Raw genomic sequence first — 17,099 nt, 5'->3', positions numbered from 1 at the left:
TCACGCAGTGGTCAGTACTATTCCATGTGAACGTTTATGCAGTTATGTCAAAACTGATGAAAGCATTTGCCAGAGTTTTCTGTTCTCTCGCTCCCCAAAGTTTTTCCATGAGTTATCACATTGAATATACTTACTTTTTAATGGAAGCAGAGTTGTTGATAACTGAAAGTGCTTTATGCCTAGTGAAGTAGTCACATTTTCTGTCAGTATTGCTTTAGCCCAGTTTATTACGTAGCAGGGTTAGGTGTTCAGTTCAGGTAAGGTTAGTTCTTTGCAAAGCATGAGAAGATAACATCCTTTAAAGTGAAAAAATTATTTTTACCTTGGGATCATTCCTTTTATAATCAGTAAGATAAGTTTATATGTTGAGGCAGTATATTTTGCTAGGTCAGCTAATTTAGTTGGGAATAATTTTCTCAGCTTTTAACAGCTAAGCTAGATCTGAAGATCAGGTTAGAGTAATTCTCACACGTGCTTCTGTTAAAGGATGCTCCTTTCTCAGATATTTACAGGAAAATAGAGAGCAAAACAATCTTTTTCCCTCCACGTAGCAGCTGAATGATGAACTGCAGTGTCATAGTATTGAGTCAGACATCTGTATTGCTTACTGCTGCCTGAATACTTTGTTCATGTGGACCTACTATTTCCTGTGCCAAGCTATTGAAGGTCAGAGGCCAATTGCATTTCCTTCCATCCAACCATGGAATATAAAATAAAGCAAATGTAGTCTATGGGATGTTACTTTCCTTCTGTATACTAAACATTTTAGGATTATGAATTTAAATCTAACCTTGAGACCCAGAGTCTATTCTTTACTATTCTTGCCTCTAAATAAATAAGATCTTAAAGAATAGGAATTTAAATTAAAAGCTAGATTTCAGAAAGCTTGTTTAAAATTTTAACAATTTGTATTAATGTGAGATCTTGATCTGAGGACACAGAAAACGTTATTCTTCTTGATCATGTATGTAGTGAAAGCTCAATCTGGTTTTAGATCTACAGATAATAAACTATTACTATATCTGATATTTGTTGTCTTTTTAGGTATACCAATAACAGTGCCACCACCAGGTAAATTTGCTTAGATTTTATTTCCACATTTGGTTAAGAGATGAAAACTTAGCTGATGTGCAGCTTATCAACTTCCTTTCAATTATGTAGATAAAAGGTCACATTTACTAAAACATATGTGTATATGTAGGCTCAGTTATTTTGATGCCATGCAGAAGAGAAATTGTATGAAAATGCAGTTGACTAGTGGACCTAATCAGCCAGTTTTCTAGATATATATTTCCTTATTTTCTTTAAAATCTTTTTTTTCTCAGCTATGCAGTAAATAGTTTTGATGGTTGTTTATTAAGTATAGTTAGATACTTAGGAATTTGCCCATGCTTCTGAATTAACATATTTTTAAGAGTGATAAAGTTTTTAATTTGAAGCACTGATAATACATGTTTAATGTTTTGCTTTTGTCAAGCTGAAAAGTAGTTCTTAGTCTTACAAAATAAAATCCATTTGCACGGAAACAATTTTTGTGTTGTTCTCTCTGGGATTTGTTTGCCATTGTATGCTTAGCCTAGTTCTTTTATGTGTTTATGGGTGTTAGTTTTTTTCTTTCTCTCCTCCTTACCTAATTTATTGTTACAGGTTTTCCACCACCACCTGGCGGTCCTCCACCTTCCCTCATACCCACAATAGACAGGTGATTTATCTGTTTGAAATCTTACTAAGCAATCTATCAGTATTCTGTAACTGAAATAAATGAATAAGTGCTCTTGCATTTCCCAGGGTTTTATGGATTTGCATCTGGGAGAGGGGAGATAGCTTCATATTTTTGCAGTAATTTTACAGAAATGTTACTGATCTCACCTCGCAACATATTCTTTGAGTAGGTTACTTGGCCACTTACTACTTTAGCTATGACATAGTATCAAAATGACAAATTTGTTGATTTTGATGGTATATCAATGCCAAGACCTAAGGCAATGATTGTTAAAGTATTCTTCAGTACTCTGAAGGCTTATTTATGTGAACTGTATATTTTTCAGCTGTTATATCCTTTTTTATACATGTCCGCAAAAATTTGAGCACAAATTCAAGCCCTCATGAACTATAGGAAGTGCCAGAGTTCCACAGAATCCAAATTTGCATTTATATTCTGTTCTAAGTGTTCAGCTGTAACAGACCTAACAGTACTTTTTCAAACCATTTTTATATGCATTTATATGTATATGCATACATATATTTGTATCTATAGATATAAGTATATAAAAGAAGGTAAAAGGTTGGCTGGCACAGTTCTTGAGAAATATTTGCTGGAGGCCAAAACCAGGTCGTATACAAAGCATATTTAAGATGGTACAAGCTACTTGTCAGTTCTCTGGATCTCACTGAAGGAAGATGCACACATCTGTTCCTTTGAAATTGAAAATTCTGTTAAAATTTATCCTACAGGAGGATGATGGTAAATCTCCAAGAAAATCTTCATGATTTAATTGAGAAAAAATCCTAACTTAATGCATCATATGTGCATGAAACTAAATTTATTACTCTGTATTGACCGTTGTTGTGAATGAGTGCTGCTTCTGATTGTATATACTGTATATAATGTATATATTATATAGGAGTACATATTTACTGAAGGAGGTAGCTTTGTTGCTAAAGCCGAGTTTTTACATGTATCTTTAACATGGTGAAACTGGTTTTGCATGTATTTTCCACAGTGGACATTCTTCTGGCTATGATGGTCGTTCTGTTCGTGCATTTTCATATGGCAGTGGTAAGTAAGCAAGCTTGCTGGCTTTGGAAATTTTGACCAGTGTGATACCAAATTGTTTGATACGCTTATGAGGATTTTAGCAAGAAGACTAAAAAGGTCCTGTCAGTATTTCATTATGAAAGCTCATTGCTGACCATTGTAAATAGATACATGCTGTTGCAAATTTAACCATTATTGGTAAATACTGTTGTTTTGCTTATTAATTTATATACTGGATATGTTTTCCTGCTGCTTTTGCAGAACTGTGGTTTTGAAACATTATATACCATAATATGGACTGCAAGTCAGGGAGAATTTTTTCTGCAAGTCAGAAAGGATTTAAAAGCAGGAGAACAAGTATTGTTGAGATAGCATCAGAATTTTAACCAGTAAGAGCAGTCATTCAGAAATCCTGGGTGATGTACCTCTCCTTTCAAAAACTGTTTGTCTAAGACACTGTAACTTTCAACTATCCTATTGCACAGTCAGTCACTTTTTTCTTTTTTTTTTTTTAGTTACTGTTATGGGAAAAACGTCTGAAGCTGGAAAACTTGACTTTGTGTTTTTTTCAGTGAAAGTGAAATAAGAGCGAACTATAAATAAAAGCTTCATCATGTGCCGCCAAATGGGCATCCACAGAACGTATGCGGAGTTTAGAACTGTTACCTAGCACAGCTCTGCTTCTTGATCTGAAGGAGAAAATAGATAAAGTACATAGAATTATAGAATGATATGGGTTGGAAGGAATCATGAAAGATTATCTATTTCCAAACTCCCTGCCATGGGCAAGAACACCTTTCATGAGACAAGTTTGATCAAAGTCCTGTCCAGCCTGGCCTTGAACACTTCCAATGGTGGGACATCCACAACTTCTCTGGGCAATCTGTGCCCCACCACCATCATCATAAAGAACTTCTCCCTTACGTCCAATCTAAGCCTACCATTTCTCAGAGCAAAACCATGGCCCCTCGTCCTGTCACTACAGGCCCTGGCAAAGGGTCTCTCTCTAGCTTTCAGTCTTATAAGCCCCCTTGCAGTATTGAAAGGCCACAATAAGATGTGCCTGGAGCCTTCTCCTCTCCGTGCTGAACAACCTAAACAGCATAGGAGAGATGTTCCAGCTCTCTGATAATTTTTCGTGGCCCTCCTCTGGACTGGCTCTAACATATCTTTGTTGTACTGGGGTCCCAAGAGCTGCATGCTCCATATACCTGAATACTCCAGGTGGAGTCTCACGAGGGCACACAAAGAATCACCTCCCTCAACCTGCTGGCCACCCTTCCTTTTGGTGCAGCCAGGATACAAGTAGCTTCCTGGGCTGCAAACTCATGTTGTTGGCTCGTATTTAATTTTTGCCCACCACTATCTCCAAACCATTCTCTGCAGGTTGTTTTGAATCAGTTCATCACCCAGTTTGCACTGACATTGAAGACTGCCCCCACCAAGATGCAAGACCTTGTGTGTTGGCAGTCACTACTTCTGCTTTCAGTACATCTGCCATCCAGCTCCTAGTGCCTTTTCTTTCAGCTAAATTCTATTGCCATGCTCCTTGTTCCTTTGAACCCTAGCCGGTGAGAGGAGAAATTGTAGGGGAAGTTTCGTCCGTTTCTGAGGAGGTGTGATGTTTGGCACAGACCAAGTATTCTGCAGATCTATTTCGCAAATGTTCTGAAGTCTTAAGCATGGATATACAAAATGACGTTTCGTAATGGCTTGCAATTTCTTGAAGTTGTAGCAGTGCATGGAGTAGCAAGCAGTACTTTGTTGACATTGTAAGGATCCTCATCAGTTATCAAACGTTTACTTTCATGTATTGGAAGCTTGTTATGTTTTCAAGAGTTCTTGAAAAAGAATTCATAAACATCTGTTTTACACAGACTTCTTTTTTAGCAGTAATTGAATTGTGTTTTCTGAAGTTTTAGCAAAAAGGTAAAAGCTGAGGCATACAACTAAAGCCATGCAGAATATCGTAAGGAAGGCAGTCTTACTAACACATACTAATGTATGTATGTGGCATCTATTGCATAGTCTCCAGTGCAGAATGTTTTTCACTTTGATGTCTCTTTTGTTAGAATTTTCTATTCTGTCAAGTATTGTCAGGGACATAAGAATATTTCCAAGTTTTATGTTGACCTTTAGAGATGATGGCATGCTTGTGTTGTTGCAGCACCAGTTTTAAAGGATGGCTGTTACCGTGATCATGCCAACATTGAATTTGAACTTCTCCAGCAGGATTAAAAATTTGTTTGCCTTTATACGATTACAGAGACCAAGGAGCACAGTCCTTTGCTATCTTCCCAGGGTGCTTCCAGTGTATCTGGTATCTCTGTTGCAGCAAAAGCTTCCATATTTGCTGCACAAAGCAATTGTCTTGTCTCTAAGCTGTCCATATCATACGGACTTTTGAATCTGTGGAGACTCAGCGGCCTTTTATCAGTATTGCTCATCTTGTAGTGAAAGATGTTTCCCTGGTCAGCATCACATTCTGGCAGTCCCTGTTGTGCAATGTGATTGGTGGTCAGTGTTTAGCAGTGCTCTCTGTGAATCAGAACTTGGGGACATTGAGAGCTCCACAGTGCAGCAGGGTACAGATGATCACTGTGATTTGCAATCACTAAGTATATTTATTTAATAGTTGCTTTGAATGATAGCACTGAATCTCCAACCTGCTGTCGTCTTTGACAGTTTGTGCATTTCCTGGCTTTGTCAAAATTGCAGGGGAAGATGTGCAAATGGAACACGTAGCAAAAAGTACCAGTCTTGATTAAGGTTCTAGCCCTTCTTCTGCCTATTCAAATTCCCCAGCTCATGCTTTGGTGTCTCTTCCCTTGTGGTCAGTCAGGTTTCCCATTGCAAGCCCCTTAGGAAGGTTACACAGTAGAATAATATTCTTAACTCGTAGCTCAAGAATATCTGTTTTGTTTTTGTGCTCTTCCACCACATCAGTGTGGTTTTGTCAGTTTGCTCTTAAATTCTTTCACAATTCAGTGCTACCTTTGCCATCAGATCTTTGGCTTTGCTTGAGCTGCATTCGATCAGTCACTGAAGAGCCTTGTATCGAATGCTTGTTTGCTTTTTCCTCAAGCAGTTCTCTGGTCTGTGCTCTAAATGTTCTTTGTATCTTAGGAACTTGCAAGACATTTAACATTAGCGAAACAGTTTGAGAGTCAGTATTTTTTGAAGTACAAAGAGAAACATGAAATAGTTCGCCTTATTCCATGAAGCTTTACGTTTTTAAACCATCTCCAAAACAGGGCTCACATCTCCAAAACTAGTAATTATTCAAAGCTCCCTTCCTGTTTTAAGAATAAAATCAGAGTTAAATTTTTGAAGTGTCTTTTTTCTTGTAGAAGTTATTGGAATAGTCAATGTAGAAATAATAGAAGTGACAAATTACTTCATTCAATGTAGTAAAAGCAGAACACCAATTCATATTAGACAGTGAGCTTCTTGTGTGTTGTGAGTAATTCCTGGTGAAAATCTAGATACAAAAATGTGCAGTGTGTCAAATTACTGTTTTATCTCTTGTTACTGGGGTAGAAATACTACTGTCTGATGAGAACTACTCCAGATGTGATGGAGTATCCAAAATTTATTGTAGAAGTTTGTGATACCATTAATAATTGATTTGTGGTATACATTTAAAGTTAAACTTAAGTTTAAACTTTAGATCAGCATACACTGGCAGCCAGCGTCTCATATACTATACGTGTGTTGTTGACCTAGTGGCAAGTCAAGGAAATTAGCAGTCTTTTAAGTCCAGCTGGTTATTTTGCTATTTCTGGCTGCTTTCCTTCGAAGAATTTCAGGTCTTGGCAGTATAATGAACAGCATAATATTGTATTAGGGCATTTTATTCTGTTAACCCCTCATTTTGCCTGTAGACCTGAAGTTAAACAGTGTCAAGCATTTCATTTGAGGCAAAACCTTTTATAAATGCTTTGTAAAGGAATTATAATACTTTTCATTGCAAATGTATTTTAACAATGAAGTGTTTTTTCCTGCTCCACTGCCTGCTCTAAAAGTCTTTTGTATTCTTCCTCTGGAAGCTTGGCAAACTGCTCTCTTAAGCTTCTGCCAAAGCTTTCTGGGGCAGGCATACCCCAGACGTTACAAGCAAGGCAGTCTGAACAGAGCTGTCAGCAGAAGCCACTGGTTTTATAACTCAACAGTATTAAATACAGCACCAGTAACACACTTTACATTGTTCAGTGGATAATTATGTTAATTGTACTGTTAATCTCTTTGTGACACCATGAAGTCAAGTAAATATTGTTCTCGTATTATAGATGATGAAGTGGAGCTCAAAACAAACGATTTATTGAAAGTTAGGAAAGCTAGCAAGGCAGATAAGCAGAAAGGGAGAAGTCCTCAGTACTGTAAGTCCACTAGAGAGTGCTGTTTCCAGCTAAATACTCAACCCTTGTTTTTCCTTTACAGGATGTGTTCATGGGACTTCTGGCGAGTGAGGGCAGGACAGAACAATTGGGGCGTTAAAAGTAGTAGTTCTGTATTACGTCAAAGTTGGCAAAAAGCAGTGGAGAAGCACATTCCTTCTCCCCATTGCTAGCTATCTAAAAAAGGTTGTGAGACAGTGTTGAGACTTCCTTCTTAACATGTCACTTCTAGATTAAGACTGTGCTTTATTTTCTTAAACTGTTACATTTTAGTGTTATTAGTGGTTGTGCTGAGTATTCATAAATGCTATCTTACAAAGCACAAGTGGGAGCGTTATTTCTTCTCCCCAGATTGAATTTATTTCTAAAGCTTCTTTTACATCTGTAATCAGAAAAGTATGGCAAAGCACAGTATAGAATATGAATTAGTGAATGAGAACTTCATAGCTAACATGATATTTTAAATACAATGATTTTAAAGTACAAGAGATTAAAATAATAGCATTTAAATATAAGGTTGGAAGTGCCCTTTTTCTGAACTCTATTTTCAGAGCACCTGAGTTTCAAAGGCAGTTTTGTTTTCTAGTTGTTTTTGTTTTGTTGTTCCCCCAAAATCAAGCCATTTGGCCACAAAGAATCCGATTCTTCGAGCAATTTTTTTTTTTCCCCTGGAAGTGTTTAGACAGTCTTTGGGGTACATACCCTGCTTTTGTACATCCTCATAAGAAGTCTGTAAATGAGTGCCAGAAGCTTTTATAATCATCATGGAAAAAATGCAGTGTTTTCTTGGAATTAACTCTTATGTGAAAGGGGAAGATTGAAAAATGTCATTGGAGGAAACTGACAAATGTGTTTTCATGCATAAGTTTCCGTATGATATTTGTTTTTCTTCTTTCTAATACCTACATCTCTTTCTTTAGTCACCTTTCCACACCCTGCAGGTTCTGCACCCTCATGGTCTAGTCTTCTGGACACCAGCAAACAGTGGGACTACTATGCACGAAGAGAGAAGGATAGGGAACGTGAGAGAGAGAGATCCCGAGATCGGGATCGCGACCGGGATCGAGACAGAGATCGAGACCGTACCAGAGACAGGGAAAGGGACCGAGATCACAGTCCGTCTTCAAGTGCATTCAACAGGTCAGTGAAATGTCTTAAACGTGCTCAAAACCCTTGTCTCTGTTAAACAGTGAACTTCAACATGCAAATTTAGTGTTCTGCTGTATATTCCAAAGATCTGGATGGTGTGGCTGACTCACCTTCACCTTTTTCTCTTGGAAGCTGTAATTCTAAATTTCTACATGTAAAACAGAAGCAGAAAAAAAGGATAGTATACATCCAAACTGGTCATAATGCTTTACAGGTTAAAGGTGATTTAAGTCTTGAGAATGACTGAAATACCCATCTCTTTTTGACATCAGTAGGTCTAGAAAAAATCTTCAGAAAAATCTGTAGAAGTACCAAATAAATTTTAGTTGCCAATTTGGTACTAAGAGCAATGTGTTGCAACATTTGTCCTTAATTAATGGTGTTGCTACCTGCTAAAATGGTTAATATGGTTGTTAAAAAGGGCTGGATAATAATCTCTCCTCTCTTTTTTAAAACTGTTATTTCAAGGTCAAGAACTTTTTTTCATTTTCACATAGATGATGAAGATCATGTCAGATAACTTTATTCAGCTTTCAACTCTAATTGCTTTAAAAAAAATGGTGCAGCATTCTGTGGTTCTGTGGTCCATGTGCTCAAGTACAAAGCATTTAATGTTGAGATCACTATGGCTCCATAGAACAGAGGTCTATTGGTTTGCCAGATTTTGCTAAATTTCCTCTGCTCATTATTTACTAAGCTTTTTGGGGTAAATATCTGATGCTTTTCTCAGTGTTTGTTGTTAAGTTGCAATTTTTGCAGAATATATGTGTTAGCTATTAGGCAGATTGCTTTTACTAGTGGTTTTACGCTGAGGGGAATGAGAGCACCGAGAGTCAACGTTGCTGCGGTTGAGAGGTGACATTTTTGTGTGATGATTGTTAGCTGGAGACCCAAACTGGGTGCAAGATGGGCGATTTTCCGTGTACACCAGTGCAGTGATGTCCTGTCCTGTGTGCATGTGCTTCATTCCAGGGTCAGTTTCTGAGAACTGAAGACCTATCTAAACATCTGTTTCTCAGACACCTTGATTGAAGGTCAGAAAGAACTCTGGTCATTCAAGGGTGCTTGAAATGAGCCTTAATAGCTTCCAGGCCTCAAGAAATCTCTGTGCTGCTGCCAGAGTTATCTGTAAAGGAGGGGGAAGAGCAGGCCTTGACTTTTTTATGTGACTAAATTATCCGCCATCTGTAGCAAAGCTGTTGCCACATGGCTGTGTAAGAAAATGGGAGGCCCTTAACTGGGATAAGTTGGTTTGGGAATCACAGAAGAGGTGGGAGAAGCTTAAGAAAGAACATGCAGACGTAGTATGTCTTAAGAAGGTTTATTTTCAATTCTGTGCACTCATGAAAATAAAATGAATTGAGCTGTGAGGAAGAGAACGTGAACTATTTTAGAGACTGCACAGATTTATAGCTTTTATTTATATTCCCTTTGTTTAAACTTTGATAAAGTGGTACTTTGCTGGGGTTTGTAGTAAGCATTTTACTGCTCAGAAATTATGGTTTTCAATGTTTTTAGCAGTTGTTTTCCAGATAAATACCCTGTGGTTTTGCTACAGCATTTCTTAAAATTATGAGAAAATAGGATTCTTTTTATTCTATTATAACCAAAAAGTGGTTTAAAAATGAGCTTTCAGCTGTCTTTATGTTCTGTCCTGCTTTTACCCTGCTATCCTCAGAGAAAGGTGTGCATTTTTACAATGTATCTCACTCTGCCCCCTTGAGAAGATGCCATTATTGGACTGTTTCCCCTCTGCCAAGACTGGGGGTTTGTTTTGTTTTGATAGTTTCAAGTCAGTTAGTTACCACTAAACATGTAGACTTTGGAATTTGATTGATATGTTACTGTTTTGTGGTTCTTGCTCAGCAATTTGAAAAATTAAAAAAAAAAACAAAAAAACCAACAAAACACACCCCAGAAACTGTGTTTCTAAGGTCCTAGAGCTTAATAATCTCAGGCAGAAGAGCAGATGAGGGTCTGGCTGGATTGTAGCTTTGTAGGGTTTGGTGTCCTGGTGGTCAACAAACTGAATGAGACTCCACAATCAATGTGTGATAAAGGTCAAAAACATGGAGCAGCATTAGAGTGTTCCTGAAAGCTCCCAACACACTGGTCTTGGCAAACTGTTTTTTGCTTTACTTAGAGAAGTTGTTTATTTTCATCAGACACACTTAAGAAGCTGTCATGGTTCTTTAGTAGTTTGCCAAAATAAGGTTTAAAAGGGAGTATCAGTAATGTTTTTAACCTTTTCTAGAGTGTTTTACAATAACTGGGTAACAGAACAAATGCACAGTGTGAGTTATCATTAAGGGCTTTGTATCTCATCTTTGAAACCAAGCCAGAAGTCTACAAGTAGCCATCTAATTTCTCATGGCAAGCTTATCAGAAGGTAGACATTCAAATTTTAACTTTTTAATTAGATACTGATCTTCAAAATATTAGTTTTGGGAAGCAATATCAGATATGGGAGAAAACTATAGTTGCACAGAGAGGCTGGGGAGTCTCCATCTTTGGAGATATCCTGAAGCTGTCTGTACATGGTGCTGGTCAGCTGGTGGTCCTGATGGCCCTGCTTTAGCTGGGGTTTGGTCCTGATGGCTTCCACTCATGCCTTCCAACCTCAGGTTTTGTGCCATTTGATCACAAATGTGCTTTGCAGGATTCAGTCAGCTTACTCTCAGATCTGTGGTTATGAATTCATTATAAAATCAATGCAGGTGTATTACTCTGTGGCAAATCATAATTTTGAGTCCTGTAGTTGTAGCTGTAGTTTTCCTGGTTTTGATGTGTGAATATTTTTTGTGTCCCTTAGAAAAGCAGAATTTTCTATGGAGTGGTTAATACTCCTCTACAGTGTCTTAAATTACTAATTTCTGACATTTGCTTAATGATGTAATCATACAGAGTTTCATAAAAAGACTGGTGCTGTTGCTTCAGGTGTTCCCCCTTCTCACACTGAGTTTTCATGCATAGCTGTAAAAGTCATTAATGTAAAATCCTCACTTGGGAAATGGCCAGAGGATCCAGGTTGTGGCAGATAAAATGAGTTTGATCTCAGTTCTCACTGCTCCAGGACATGAGAAATCTCTTCAGGCTTGAGCTGTTCTCCTTGTGTGATCTGTCTGATCTGTTCTGCGGCTGCCAGGGACCTCAGGAAGATACTTTCTGTCATGGTAATGTTGGCAAAGACAGAAACACTTGCCTTTTGCTAGGTCAGCGGTATCTAAATTGTTACTGATTTTACTTCTTTAGAAGGCCCAGTTACATTGTGCCTTTCTTTAGGACTTGGTGGGAATCTCCCAAACTAGGGTTACACAAGACTTCATGTGATACATAAATAATTACACTAAGTTTATTTGTTTTGATGTTGCACTGTTAAATGATGTTGGATAGGATTTTCTTAGTAAAGGAATGATGAAATGATCACGTGATCGTGCCTTTTTAAGCTATGCTAATGTAGCATTTGAGATGTGTTGGCTCTAACAATGGATAGTGTTTTCAGCTTTTTTTTTTTTTTTTCAGATTTCAGTAAACTCTTAAAACTGCCGTTTTCATCAAGTCAAAATATAAAAATATGTTTTAAGTAAAGCCTTTGAATTCTTGTCTAACCTGTGATATTTAGGGGTTTTTACCAACATTGTGGCAGGGCAGCATTTCATGGTAATCCAAGAGAGAAGTGGAAGTAGAGACAGCACTAGTACTGGAGAAAAGTTAATTTCAAAAGCAACCCAAAACATTTAGTATATTTTACTCTTTGAACTTAGTTTTTCCTTTTCTTGAAGCGGGTGTAAGGAAGTAGATAACTACCAAAATCTAATTCTAATTTACCCAAATTGTATAAAAGTCAAAAAGTGTGCTGATAAGTGTTGAATGTATCCAACACTGATCCAAAAACATTACTGAAGTTTATGTAGGGTTGTACTGCCTTCACAGTTAGATACAGGTTCAAGCTAACAGCCTGATAACTCCTGTATAAACTTAATGGGACAACGTTGTATTCTTTTTTCTTTCATTTTTAATGAACAATTTCCTTTCAAAATTGCATTAGCTGCACAAGTCTAGTGTATAATGAAGAACTTTATTGTCCTTTAAGCACTGGAACTCATTTAGACACCCAGAAGCAATATTAAGATTTTCTTGTCATTTAACTTGTTATCATTATGCTCCTTGCTCTCACTGTCCTGACAATCTCTTCTTTCTGAATCAGTGATGAAGAACGCTACAGATACCGAGACTATGCAGAGAGGGGCTACGACCGCCATAGGACAAGTAGAGAGAAGGAAGACAGACACAGAGACAGGAGACACAGAGAGAAAGAAGAGACTCGACACAAGTCATCTCGAAGGTTTGAGTTCTCTTTTTTTAATAGGATACGAAAGACTTGCCCAGTTAAAAAAAAAGAAAAAACAACTTTTAAAAGAACCCCAAACAAACAGGAGTTTCGTGGAAAGGTTGTAAACACTTGAATGTGCTACTTGGAACAAGTCTGTCATATAAAACATGGACAGATAAAAAGCAATACTGACCCTGGGTAACCTTGTACTGAGTGATGTGTGTGACTGTCAGTGTGTGAACAGAAATTAGGACTTTGGGGAAAGAAGGGTAAAAATGGTGAGTCAAAAAAAGGTGGAATGAAGCTGACATTCAGCAGCATGAACAGAAGAACTCAACAGTCATTCTCAGTAAGTAAAATAACCCTTATGGTCACTTGATAGAAATTGTTCTACATGATCCATTTTAAGGTAGAAAGAGAAGTTAAGTCCAGAAAATAGGGTCAGCAAGAATGTCAAGTTATTAAGGAATGCCAGTAGGTTAAAAGTATTGTTATTAGAATATGGGTTACAAATGTGAAAAATCATTCCATTTTCCCCACAAAAAGTACAGGATGGGTAGATGTATATTCCATTCCAGGAAAAATTCAGTTATGTGCTGACATCCAAATACTCTTGAGTTGGGAGCAGATGCCAGGTTTCAGATATGAATGCAGAAGCTGGTTTTTTTGGTACTTTGTAATTAAATAGGGCCTGAAGTGTCAAGTGTTTGAGACATGTTTTCTCTCTATTTAGTAACAGCAGACGTCGTCACGACAGTGAAGAAGGGGATAGCCACAGAAGGCACAAACACAAGAAGTCCAAAAGAAGCAAAGAAGGAAAAGAAGCCAGTGGTGAACCTGCTCCTGAACAGGAAAACACTGAAGCTGCCCCTGTGGAATAGGCTTGTGTGATTTTTGCCTACTTGCATATATATTAGTGCCAGAAATAGATTACTATAAATCTTGTTATTTTTCTGGGAATTATAATAATTTGCTCTTAATCTTGTTCTGTTAGTTTGAAATCAAAGGTTACTTTGGTTTTTTTTGAAAATAAAAGAACGAATTTTTCATGTTAAGATTCTTGGACTGACTTTGTCTTTTAAGAAACAGTGAAAAAACAACTAAAAGCTAGAGGCTTATGCTCTTACAATATAAGTAGGGCTTAAATTCTTTGTATTAAATTGTCTCCTTTTTTCATAAGCCAACGGGAAGGTCATTCTTTTACTGACTTTAGAACAGTGTGCATTCATTTTATTATATACCCAACATCTGGAACAGTGTGGGTTTAGCTTAGGTTTTGGAGTCATGTTTGGAAAGGTCATCCTTTACTACAGGGGTAGACAGGAACTGGAGGCTCTTCAAAAGCCTTGTAATAATGTGAAGCAAAAAAAATTAGGGAAAGTGGGAAAGGTGCCGATTGTTCTTAGTTGAATGGAACACTGAGTGCGATGATGATACACTTGGTAATTATGTCTGGTTTGTGTGGGTGCATAAGGATGAATTAAGCTGGATAATCGTCCCTGCTGCTTTTCAGTGGCTTAAGAGAGAGTTCATTTTAGTCTTTGTTCTAGGGGAACAGCTGTCCTTAACATGATAAAGATTAACAAACATATCCTCTTCCCACTGCAAGCTTGTGAGATAAAAACAAGACTCTGGAACACGAGTAATTTGCAGAAAGACAAAGGACTATTTAAGAGACATATAAGACCATCATCACTTTCAGATTTACTTCATGCAGAACTGTATCAAGCGTGATTGATAAGGCAGTCCCACAAAAATTGTACTGCTATTCAGATTTACTTGATGGCATTAGCAGGGTGCAGTGTATTTCCTTAAAAGTAATATTCTATATAAAAATCCCAGATTTAATAGTATTAATCAAAACAAACCAGGGAAATGAGGTAATTTGGTTTTGGATGAAAATAACATCTGTACAAGTACACAGTTACAATTATTTTTAATTATTTTAGAAATTTCATTCACAGTTTTACAGACTAACAAACAGTACTTGAAAGTCTTGAAAATACCAGCTTCATGCTGACCATGAGAAGGTACACGTAATCAAAGTGCTATTACTGTGTTGGATAAAAACCTTCACCTGATTATTGCAACTAGAAAAATTGCAAGAAATATTTCCATAAGTTATTCAAGGTTTTCTTTTTGTAAATCAAAATAAAGCGGGTGAGCAGAAGCTGTTGCTCCTTTCATTATTATTATAATGCATTAAATAGATATATAGATATGTATAAAAAAAACAACAAAAACCCCTTAAGAACACAGGGAAGGAAGGGCTTAAGTCTGTATCTTGGATCACTCTGAAGTGATTTTCTGACAGGTGTCACTGCTTTGCCTAAACTTGACTTTTCTTGACATGCAGGTTGAAATTTCACAAACATTTTCTTTATAAATACATACTTGACCCCCCAAAAAAAGCAAAGACTGATGTTCCTTTTTTTTTTACTTTTGTTTCCATGTTAAGATACTTGTCATACTCTCCATGAAGACTTGTTTTATAAAAAAGTGCCAGGCCAGGACACAATTGTGAGAGTAATTTTTCCTTTTAGTTCTTTGAGCATCCTTGCCAAGCAGGCGTGCATCATTCCTGACGTGTTCCTGCCATTGACAGCAAGGAGGATGTCACCGCATCTGAAAAAACAAATGCAAGACAACAATTAAACAAGGTGACTTCTTACCTTAAATGTTTTCAAATGCCAAAGCACGTCCTTCAACTGGGGGGAAGGGGTAGAAATTAGTATTGTGATTCCTTCTCTGACTAACTACTGTTCCTGAATAAGGGAATAAAGCAGGTGAAAATACTTCACTTGATTGGATTTCTTACAAATTTGTAATTAATTAGACGTGTTTGAAAGAAAACATGATACAGGTCTTCTGATGTTCATTCTGAAGAATCACCTTAACAGAATCATAGAAGGGCTTTGGCTGAAGGGACTTCAGAGATAATCCAGTTCCAACCCCCTTGCTCTGGGCAGGGACACCTTCTACTAGACCAGGTTGCTCAAAGCCCCAACCAACCTGTCCTCGAGTAAGGAGGAGGCATCCACAACTTCTCTGGGTAGCCTGTTCCAGTGCATCACCACCTTCACGTTAAATAATTTCTTTTTAATATCTGGTCTAAACCTACTGCCTTTCAGTTTAAAGCCATCTTCCCTTGTCCTAGCACTACATACCCTTGTAAAAAGTCCCTTTCCAGCTTTCTTGTAGGCCCTCTTTAGATACTAGAATGATCTGTGTTCTGAACAAATTTACCTTTTAATCCTTGTTAATTGATGTAAGTTTGTGCCATGACTGTACATTTACTCTCTTCAATTTTATTGATGTTTGCAGGGAAGATGTTTGGTTGGGGTGTTTAGAACTAGGTATGTGGAAAACCTCTGTGCTGGCATGCTTTGTGCCACCCCAGAGACCAAATTGACTCATCTTTTAACTTACATACTAGTGGATTGCTAGACATCTGGAAACATTCTGCTATGAAGGCAGATCTGTTAAACTTGAGGATACTTATGTCCTGCTTCCAGATCTCCCAGAGTTATTTCTGTATCAATGAGTCCTTCCCCTGTCCCTGCCACTGTCATAATGAAAACATGTTTCTTAAAAACCACTATAAGTCAGCCCGAAGAAAAACTTAATTAAATGCTACTTTTTTTTGATAGTTATCATTACCTAATTCTGCCATCATTATATGCTGGTGTTCCCCCAACAATGGATTTGATAAAGAATGGTTTGTTCCCAGTATGTTCTTCATAACCTCCTACGATGCTGAAGCCAAGACTTCCAGATGTATTTCTTCGTAATACAATTTCTTTGCAGCTGTACAAATACCTGAAATAAACCAGTTTAATTAAATGTCTTATAGTTAATTTCAGATTCTGATGAACCATTAATATTGAATCTGCCTTTTCATGCACCCACAGAGTGTTTTTAAGAGTTAAAATAGTGCCATAGTTCCACTGTATTAAGCACCTACACTTCTGTTTCTGTAGTACTGCTTTCCTGTTATAACCAGAGAACCAGTTGTCTCAAAAGTAAAATTAGTAGGTAATCTTGGGCTTAAGTATTAAATAAGTTTTTTTATAGGGTAGAAATCTATGCAAATGCTCTAGTTGGTGTGATGGAAAAAAGCACGTGAGTCTGGATTTAATGTTTGTAAATCAGCAATTCAAGAAACTATTTCATCTACCTTGTACAGCCCAGTGACTTGTTTATCTTCCAATGAGCCTGTATGTGATTAATTATGTCAAAGTGCTCAGGCATTTACTACTGTGGTGCACATCAAAGTGAAATAATTTTAAGGACAATGGAATGAATTACAAAAATGATGACACAAAGACAGGTATTGGTGGAATTAGGGATCCTGAGCTTTTCTTGTTGAGTAACCTGATAAGCCACAGCATGGAAGATGAGAGAAACTTATCGTGTGAGTCAGTGCTTTGGAGTACTGAGTCTGCTCTCAAGAAGATAGCTT

At 37.3% G+C, this 17,099-nt stretch overlaps 2 protein-coding genes across 15 annotated transcripts in view; one reads left to right on the top strand and one right to left on the bottom strand.

Moving 5' to 3' along the window:
• Positions 1-13,692, top strand: part of FIP1L1 (factor interacting with PAPOLA and CPSF1) — a 39,295-nt gene extending 25,603 nt beyond the window's left edge. For 4 of the 7 annotated variants that reach the window (XM_069014111.1, XM_069014110.1, XM_069014114.1 and 1 more), the window contains 6 exons: positions 1,045-1,071; positions 1,648-1,702; positions 2,724-2,779; positions 8,076-8,295; positions 12,512-12,649; positions 13,371-13,692. In XM_069014111.1, coding sequence (XP_068870212.1) covers positions 1,045-1,071; positions 1,648-1,702; positions 2,724-2,779; positions 8,076-8,295; positions 12,512-12,649; positions 13,371-13,518 — 644 coding nt within the window. In that variant the 3' untranslated portion in view covers positions 13,519-13,692. The remainder of the gene's footprint in view (positions 1-1,044; positions 1,072-1,647; positions 1,703-2,723; positions 2,780-8,075; positions 8,296-12,511; positions 12,650-13,370) is intronic. The other 3 variants (XM_069014117.1, XM_069014112.1, XM_069014115.1) reach the window with 1 other exon arrangement.
• Positions 13,693-14,548: 856 nt separating this feature from the next.
• LNX1 (ligand of numb-protein X 1) overlaps positions 14,549-17,099 on the bottom strand; it is a 222,536-nt gene continuing 219,985 nt past the window's right edge. For all 8 annotated transcript variants that reach the window (XM_069014105.1, XM_069014102.1, XM_069014104.1 and 5 more), the window contains 2 exons: positions 16,298-16,456; positions 14,549-15,262 (listed from right to left, as the gene is read on the bottom strand). In XM_069014105.1, coding sequence (XP_068870206.1) covers positions 15,127-15,262; positions 16,298-16,456 — 295 coding nt within the window. In that variant the 3' untranslated portion in view covers positions 14,549-15,126. The remainder of the gene's footprint in view (positions 15,263-16,297; positions 16,457-17,099) is intronic.

This window comes from Aphelocoma coerulescens, chromosome 4, assembly GCF_041296385.1.
Source record: "Aphelocoma coerulescens isolate FSJ_1873_10779 chromosome 4, UR_Acoe_1.0, whole genome shotgun sequence".
Taxonomy (NCBI): domain Eukaryota; kingdom Metazoa; phylum Chordata; class Aves; order Passeriformes; family Corvidae; genus Aphelocoma; species Aphelocoma coerulescens.
This window is presented reverse-complemented; position numbering and strand designations above follow the sequence as displayed.